Source organism: Camelina sativa, chromosome 15 (assembly GCF_000633955.1).
Source record: "Camelina sativa cultivar DH55 chromosome 15, Cs, whole genome shotgun sequence".
NCBI lineage: Eukaryota > Viridiplantae > Streptophyta > Magnoliopsida > Brassicales > Brassicaceae > Camelina > Camelina sativa.
Genome location: NC_025699.1, coordinates 16296311 through 16306015, shown reverse-complemented (window position 1 = coordinate 16306015; position 9705 = coordinate 16296311). Strand labels below are relative to the sequence as shown.

Here is a 9705-nt window from a genome sequence, read left to right as displayed (position 1 = left end):
CCAACTTTGTTATTTAATCATTAAAATTGACATGTGTCATGATCTGGTGAGATTTTAACTTTGATCTCTGATCGTTAAAATTGACATGTGTCACGATTCGGTGAGTTACCAACTTTGAGAACCAAGCTATAATAAGACGTTGTTCAATATAAAACCTAAGAGTTATTATGAAATAAGTGATATAAATACCATCTTTTACTATATGATTATGACCCATATATTTCCTCTTGTTGGTGGGTGGCTCATATATACTAGTTTTTTTTTTCTTCTTTTTCTAACTCTTTTTATCAGTCTCTCTATAAGTGGGAAATCAATCGTCAAAATGAACTCATGACTATTTATTTGCGAGTGAAACAATAGTTTTTGTAACAATATAACCGATGATGGTAAACACTTCTGTTTCATATATAAACAATATAATAATCCTTTTGTACGAATATATGAGCATACATATACTTATATGATAATGAATACCTCTTTTGCGCATGGGGAATTATCAAAAGCACATTTGTTTAATCAAGTCTTCCATTTAAACGAGAAGATAATATCCAAAACCATCCAAGTTGTTTTTTTTTTGTTGGTAAATTATACTTTGGCGAGGAACACTTTAACTTGGCTATGTAATCAATCAATAATTACAAAATTCAGTCCAAAACAGTAAAAACTCACTCATATAACAGCTCTCTCGCTCTGATTGAGCTTCCGTGTCTCTATCCATTTGGAACTCTTCAAGATGTCTCTCACTATACCATTTTTGCTCAATCCAATGAAATCCAAAATTTAGGATCAAAAGAACCAAAATGAACTTCTTCCAAAACTAAAGGAGAAGAAGCAATCCATGGCTGTGCCCGGGATATACAGAATGGCAACAAGGGTCACGACTGAGCGAGCCACGCATTAGAGAAGCTTGCTTGTCCTTCTTTTCGACGGTCCTCCTGGGAACATCTTCATAATCCATCCTAAAACCCTTTCGACCACCTTAAAAGAGAGATGTCATTAGTCTGTAGTCTCTCAGATTGAAGTTTAAAACTCTGAACACACAGAGATAGAGATAGAGAGTACCTCATCGCCTTCATCTACAATCGGTGTTCTCTCTTGAACCACATGAGAATCCGGCTGCTGCTTCTCAGGTGAAACATTGTCTATGGCCATCTTCTGCGCTGTTAGAAGCTCTAACCTTTTGGTCTGCGCTTCAAGTTTTCTGGATAACTCTTTGTTCAGTTCCTAGGTTAAGAAACATGAGAAATATTTTTAATGACTTGGGGATCCAGGATAACACACACAAACAGCAAAATGCAACTTACAAAAGACCCAAAGAAAATAAGGAGTACAGAGACCAGCATGAATAAAAAGCGTAAGAAGAAGAAATCTATACCATATAGAAAGCCTAGTCAGAGAAGTTATGCAAGATGTTATGGTGACAGAAAACTCTTACTGAAGTCAAAGAAGACATGTTTTTAGCCCCATGAATTAATGTTAATGTACCTGCACCTGCGCACTTCGAGATAACTCAGATGACAGTGCTTGCACCAGTTCTTCCTTCTCAATTGCCAACTGCAACAGAAGAAACAAAATAATCATCACGTCATTATCTAAATTGAGAAAATGATAGCACCATGAGAATCAAAAGTATTTATTGTCACAGCTAAAGAAACCTTTTAAAATAAAAAAGAAAACATCAAATAAATAATCCATAAAACTACCTCAGCAATCAGCGTATTAATGTTATGAATCAGTCTCATCTGATCAGCTGGGACGCTCAATGAAAAACCTTCACGAGTTAATTGTCCAGTTTCAGGAACAACATATTGTGTTGTGTGCACTTGTGCTACAATTATTTGTGTCTCTAAATTTGTAGCAATTTTGTTTCCATTTATGTCTGTTACTATTTGTAACTTTATAGCTATGTTTAGTAGTAATTAATTAGCTAGAAAATCTATTACCTAAATTTCCGTCACTAATCTGTAACTATTTGTAATTAATATTTGTTATTATTTTTTCAGTAGCAGAAAAATTTAACTATATGATCAGTGATCACAATTTTGTAGTGTGCACGTCCTTACATAATGGTGCAAATGTTTGTCTTAGAAGATGCATGAAAAATTATATTACTAATAAACTCAAGACGTACACACTAAGTAGGTGGAGGACGAGGGAGCCGGTGCAACCAACAAGGAAGAACATACTGTGAAAAGATGAGATGGTTAGGACAACATGAGTTAAACCATGGGAAAAAGTAGCCACATATGTTCTTCATATACTCGCTACACCTGTTAAAACTCAAGACGCAACCATCCATACACTTGCTATCGTCTTCGTTTTCCTTGTGAAGACTCAACGCTAGTGTCCTCAAGTTAAACAAGACCATACCTTTCTTGTTCCTGCTCCACAAGTAGATGATCTCAGAGTTCAAAGGATGCATCACCACCGGGAAATAATCGATACCTAACAACTGGATCATTGAAACCAAGCTGACTTCCCATAAGAGCTGCCACGCCTCAGGACCATCAGTGTACTTGACCAGCCTCCAAACCCGTGATGGTTTGGAGGTATAGAGAACGCAAAACTACCAAACCGCTTGGAAACGCGCCAAGCAAACGCTTTTATTCAATCTAATAAAAACCTCCGTTTGTTAAAAGATATGAACCTAAGCCTACTCTCTTGTTTATCTATCACAACACCATGTGTAGATCTAAAAGAGTAAACACACTCACCTTCAAAGCCTTTTTTTCGATTGCTTGAAGGTTTACAAATCTCACAACTTTTATCCCCACGAGTGCTAGCTCTTTTTGCGGCTAGCCCTCGTCTCTTTATACCCTACACAAACGATCTCTAACCTAGATCTTTGTGAATCCCTTACTAAAATGAAATATTCTTTAACCTAAGAAATATTCTCCCTTATCTCTCTCGATCAAATATACTCTCAATATCTTCGAGCATATCTTGATCTCTTCTTCCTTCCTTCTCACGTATCTTGTCACGGCATTCCATAATCTTTCTCCACGTCAGCCCATCTGCCACGTCAGCATATCAGCACTCTGAGACACTTTGCAAGCTCCTGTCACTTCAGAGCTCTGATGCACTTTCAGGTTCTCCGAGAACGCGGTAACTCATAATCTTTTCCACTGTCAGGGAAATATATGATGTGACACGCATCTTCATGACATCCATAGAAATTGTAAGCTACAAAAGAACCCATTCAAAGCAATGGACTTGTGATGACAAAACCAGAAGGCAGAATGAAGACAAGTCACCCCATTTTTCACTTCCCACATCCCTGCTATCTATATATAACTTAAGATTGTCCATGCATGTAACACGATGACTTGGGAAAAATTAAGCCGGATTTGCTTCATACTCGGTTCAATTACAGACTCTAAAAAACAAAGAGATATACACTGTGTATAGAGCAACTAAGTGGAAACAAATTTCGGAGTTATCGATTTCAATAAGCAAACACATACACACACACTTACCTTCGACGGTCACGGTAAGAGGTGGAATCGCCAGTCCGGCTATCGTATCGACTCATGACGTTAGCCGAATCAGTCTCTCCGATTAAGAAATATGATCTGAATCGAAAAATTACCAAAACTCAAAAAGGGCATTGAAATTGTTCATGAGACTGAGGAAGAGTTGAGTTCCATCGCTAGCTTGTACGTAAAGAAACACCAATCCATGGGTACAAGCTAAGACTAGTAGTTTCCTGATTGTGGTTTCGACAAAAAAAACTCACTAATGATCCAGGAGAAGAAGCAAGTTCCCATGTTTTGCATGCATGATGACCAACATTTCAAGTGTCAGTTTGTGACGTCTGATTTGGATGATTGACCATGAGACTGAGGAAGAGTTGCGTGAGATGAATTGGTCTCGGAAGAAGTCCGATCAGAAGTTTCCATTCTTTCCGCTCTGATCTGCATCTTGCGATGCTCTTTAATGGAAGTCACAACAACACTTGAAATTTCACCTCTGGAATATTCATTATATTTTTACAATTTTAATATTTTGTTGAAAAATAAAATTTTCTTATAATTATCTTTTAATATTGAGAATTTGTTAAAAATGCCCCTTTTGATATACCCCTTTTCAAAAATACCCTCTTTTCTGGCCATTTTTATTTTTGCCCTCTTTTAATTTTTAATGACTATTTTACTCTTAGATAAAAATTATTTTATTCAATAAAAAGAAAAACAAAATTTTCCCGCCAAAAAATTTTCGACAAATTTTCCCGCCAAAAAAATTTCGAAAAAATTTTCCCGCCAAAATTTTTTTTGTCAAAAAATTTTTGATACAAAATTTCGACAAAAAAACTTTCCCGCCAAAAATTTTCCCGCCAAAAAAATTTACAAGGTTTTTAAAAGGTTTTATAAGGTTTCTACCTTATAAAAGCCTTATAAACACCTTGTAAATGCTTTTACAAGATTTTTTAAAGAGTTTTAAAAGGTTTTTTAAACAACTTGTAAACGCTTCTACAAGATTTTTAAAAGGTTTTAAAAGGTTTTTAAAAGGTTTTTAAAAGGTTTTCAAATGGTTTTTAAAAAGATTTTTAAAAGGTTTTTAAACACCTTGTAAACGCTTTTACAATGTTTTTAAAAACCTTGTAAAAGTTTTTACAAGATTTTTAAAAGGGTTTTAAAAGGTTTTTAAACACCTTGTAAATGATTTTAAAAAGTTTTTAAAAGCTTACAAGGTGTTTAAAAACCTTTTAAAAGCATTTACAAGCTTTTTAAAAGCATTTACAAGGTTTTTAAAAGCGTTTACAATGTGCTTAAAAACCTTTTAAAAACCTTGTAAACACTTTTAAAGTTTTTTAAAAGCGTTTACAATATTTTTAAAATGTATAAATTTCAATATTTTTGGCGGGAAAATTTTTCGATTTTGGCGGGAAAATTTTTTTTTGGCGGGAAAAAATAATTTTTTTTGGGAAAATTTTTTGATTTTGGCGGGAAAAAAAAATTTTGGCGGGAAATTTCTTTGGCGGGAAAATATTTTTGATTTTGATGACTGTACATTCTTGCTGTCACTCAAAAAGGATAATTTGGTCATTTTGTATATAAAGAGGGATAGTTTTAAAAATGGTCAACATGAAGGGGTATTTTTAAAAAGGGGTATGGAAAAAGGGGCATTTTTGAGAATGCCCCTTTAATATTTTCAAATTTTCAAATTCTTCTTTATGGAAAATTAAGCTTTATGTAATAATATATTAAGTAACAAAAATTTATTTGTGATTTTTTAGATTTGGATAAACAATTTGTGGATATAAAGTTTGGTTTCAAAGTTAGTAATCATGATAATTGTAAGTATATTGATCAAATAATGTCGACAAGAGTTAAAAATTTAAGAAAAATATACTTTTATATCTAATAAAAGAAATCAAAAAGGAAAATTAACAATATATTTTTCATTGTACACTAAATTTAACACATCAAATTTTGTATACTTTAATCTATTTTCTATATAAAGTTATTTTTACTATATGTTATAACTAGAATTTATACTCGCACACACGCAGAATTTCAATTTAAAATATTTTTTATCAATAGAAATTATTTAGCTCAAATATAAACATTCAAACTTTTTGAGTATAAATCTATATAAACGCTAAAGTTATTTTACTAATTAAGTAATATACAACATATATATTGTTGAAGATAATGTTTCTTTGTTTTATCTATTTCTGGAAGTTTTAGTTAAAAACCTTTATCAGTAAATATATATGAACGTCATATTTATTTTACTAATCTATATATAACATATATTGTCTAGTATTACAATAATGTTTTCTTGGCAAATCAACAATATATCACATGTTAACAAAAAATAAGTTAAAAATGTCACTGAAAGAGTAAACAATATTGTCCACAATCTTCTCACATTGTATCCCTAAAAGAGTTCATTGCATATTTATATCCCATGAAAACATCTTTTTATAAGTTCTAACGTCAAATATCGATCGTTGGTCTAATGATAGAGATCATATATACATATCACTATCCCACATTAAATGCAAATATACAAAGTTTCATGAACATTTTTAGAGTGATATCGCTACAAAAGGATTTTCCAAGTGCATCACCTGCCATAATCTAATATCTGACCAAATCAACAATGATTAAAGGTGAAACGGTTAAACCCGACAATGAATATATGTTCACTAATCCAAGTTATATATTATTCTAAAACCTCATATGTTAATTTCACTCTTAACAGGATCCTGCATACGTCAAATGTGAAGACACACTATCTTGGTCGCTCTTCCAGAACATTAGTTTTTGAAATTTCTTTTGTAAACTCTTAAACTCCGATTTAGACAACCTTGGAGTTATTTTATAATTAAATGTTTGGTTGACAAAAAAAAAATAAATATATACATATATATAGAAAACAATTAAACATCGTCATTTCACTAAATCTTTAATGGTTAGCTTATATTGTGCTACTAAAACACCTATCAATCACTGTTTCAATTGAATAGAAAGGTTCATATCACTACCAATTTTATCTTATATAGTTACTAAAAATTCCGTAGATATATCCAAAATTTCAGCAACGAAAACTTTGTTACAGTTTTGTTACAAATAAGTTTTATAACTATATTGTCGTCAGTAAAATCACTGTTATAACTATTTGTCACAAATTTGCTACAAATTTTGTCACCGGAAAATATGTAGCCAACTGCTACTAATTGCTACATTTTTCTGTAACTATTAGTTACAAATTACGTCAGAAAAATCAGTAACTTGTAGTTAAAAAAAGTCACAATGACCAGTAGTCCTCGGTGAGCCCTTTATGATTCTCCAAGATCCCTTGAGTGTACCTATCGATGTTTAACCTATCTGATATTCTAAACCTGTTGAGTCCAAGCACCACGAGCACAAATCCCAAACAAACCATGTGGATCACAAAGATGGCTGACCAGAATACATAATGCCAGTGGGGAGACTCACGCACAATGGCTCTGTTTCCATCTCCACTCCTTCGACTCCGCTGAAGACTCTGCAAATCACAACCAAGAAAAGATTGGTTGCTAAGTAAGTAAGTACACTGTGGACGACTCTTAGACCTACAAAAAGCTATTCTTATCAGTACAATGCAAATACATAATCTTGATCAAACTCACACAAAGGCACAAGTCTCATATTCAAAAAAAAAGAATCTGAATTAAGTTAGAAAACCAAAGTAGCCAACCGCTCTTAACATGATTAAGAAACAAATCCAAGATGTGAATTCATCAAGATCCCCACCCCACTTATAAAAGGAAAGACTTTATGAAACAAAATGGTCTATAAAGCAAAACCCACAAAGTGATTTCTCAAATCCTACACAAACAGATTCGTGCCCAGATCGAAATTGAGAAAAATGGAGAACCTGGTCGCCGAAGGAGATGGAGGCGTAACCAGAGGAAGGAGAGACGCTGTTAGTGGAGTCACTCATGATTGGAGTACGGGAATAAAAAAATATTCACAGAGCAGAACCAAATTTCATAGAAGCATCTTTGAAATAGGAGGAGTTTCCGCCGCCGTCGAACTAGTACTGGATCCGCCAAATTGCACTTACACCACCAATCTGTACATGAAACAATCGAAGAAGAAAAAGATTCATCTTGGTTGACAAAAAAAAAATGAGAAGGTGGGAAAGGAGATGAAGAAGAGAAAAGAAAAAAAATAAATGGTTTTTGTTTTTTTTTTTACCCTTCAGTTTCTAAGTGTTTCATTTTTTTAGTAAATTCAGAAAGTAAATACTTTTTTCATTACTTTAGTAATTTTTACTACAATCTGCGATATATTGTGTTGTGTGCACTTGTGCTACAATAATTTGTGTCTCTAAATTTGTAGCAAATTTGTTTCAATTTATGTTTGTTTAGTAACTAATTAGCTTTAGAGAAATTTTTTTTTTTTTCATAATATAGGATGTTTTCAAGTTTCTATACAACTCTTAAATTAGTTTAGTATTTTATATTATGCAGTATTGTTTTTGCTGGTTGAACTTGTTAAAAGTAAAGACTTCTTAATTTGCGTGTTTTAGTTAAAACATCCTATATTTTGAAACGGAGGGAGTATTTGTTATTATTTTTTCCATACCAGAAAGACGTAACTATATGATCACAATTTTGTAGTGCAAATACTTACATAATGGTGCAAATGTTTGTCTTAGAGGATGCATGAAAAATTGTATTACTAATAAACTCAAAACATAGCTACACACTAAGTAGGTGGAGGACGAGGGAGCCGGTGCAACCAACGAGGGAGAACATACTGTGAAAAGATGAGATGGTTAGAATCATCGTACAACCCTGGGAAAAAGTAGCCACAGATGTCCTCCATAAACTCGCTACATCTGTTAAAACTCAAGACGCAACCATCCATACACTTGCTATCGTCTTCGTTTTCCTTGTGAAGACACAACGCTAGTGTCCTCAAGTTAAACAAGATCATACCTTTCTTGTTCCTGCTCCACAAGTAGATTATTTCAGAGTTCAAAGGATGCATCACCACCGGGAAATAATCAATACCTAACAACTCGATCATAGAAAACAAGCTGACTTCCCATAAGAGCTGCCACGCCTCCTCAGGACCATCAGTGTACTTGACCAGCCTCCAAACCCGTAACGTGAGGTTCTCATTTTCACGGTACTCGTTGAAATACACAATCGACCCTTCCGAGGTTGTAAAGGTTCTCCTAAAACGCCGTAACACATCATCTTTTCCACTATCAGGGAAAGATATGATACGACACCCATCATCAACGTTACCTTCATAGAAATCATAGGCCATAAAAGAAGAGTTGATATTTGAAAACCAGTGAAGCATCCTATTCAAAGCAATCGACTTGCGGTGACTAAACCAGCAATGATGAAGAGGACAAGTCACATAACGATTTTCCCACTTTCCTGTATCAGATGAGTAGATCGCAAAACCGACTTTAGTACCACCGTGAGGCATCAACAACACAACCTTGTAACTCACAACGATACCACTCTGCATCTTGGTAACGAATCCAGTGTCCCTGAAACGCTCATGCAGCCGTAATCTCTGAAGATCTCCCAAAGAGAGAAAAGGAGGGAGAGGGAATCGAAACCACACTTGAAAGAAAGGGTTTCCAACGTAATACATAGGAGTTTCATCGGTAGCTTCTGCGTAAAGCAAGACCAATCCATCGGTGCAAGCCAAGACTAGTAGCTTCTTGATTGCTTTCTCGACAAAGAAACTCATGAAAGATCCCGGAGAACGAGCAAGTCCCCATGTTTTGCATCCATGATGACCCACGATTTCAAGTGTCAGTTTGTGAGGTTGCATCTGAATGATTGACCACGAGATTGAAGAAGATGAGTTGCGAGAGATGAAGTGATCTCGGAAGAAGTCTGAATCGATCAAATCTTTCCATTCTTTGCACACTGATCTGAATCTTGCAATGCTTTTCAACGGAAGTCGCACCAAGACAACAAACGCCACTTCAGGAATATCCATTTCTGCAAACAAACAACATATAACTAATAAATTACATAAAACCAAACAAGAAAATGCTTTTTGTATAATAAAAATCGAAACACGTTGAGATTTATGGCTTCATGTGGATAATAATTAACATAATTAAACGAACAAACAACCAAAACTACAAATAAATACATGTAAAAAGATAATACAATATACGATATATATATTTTTCATGCGGGATAGAGAGATTTATATCCAAATATATATATAT

The 9705-nt window shown here is 34.0% G+C and overlaps 1 protein-coding gene and 1 long non-coding RNA gene across 2 annotated transcripts; both read right to left on the bottom strand.

The window, feature by feature from the left end:
- Nucleotides 1125–1777, bottom strand: LOC104746954. Its single transcript, XR_761032.2, has 3 exons — nt 1704–1777; nt 1486–1554; nt 1125–1224 (listed from the first exon to the last, which is right to left on the bottom strand). It is a non-coding gene; the product is annotated as an uncharacterized LOC104746954 (long non-coding RNA).
- Nucleotides 8205–9467, bottom strand: LOC104746951 (putative F-box protein At3g23950). Its single transcript, XM_010468507.1, has one exon. The coding sequence runs from the start codon at nt 9465–9467 to the stop codon at nt 8205–8207; it is 1263 nt and encodes a 420-aa protein (XP_010466809.1).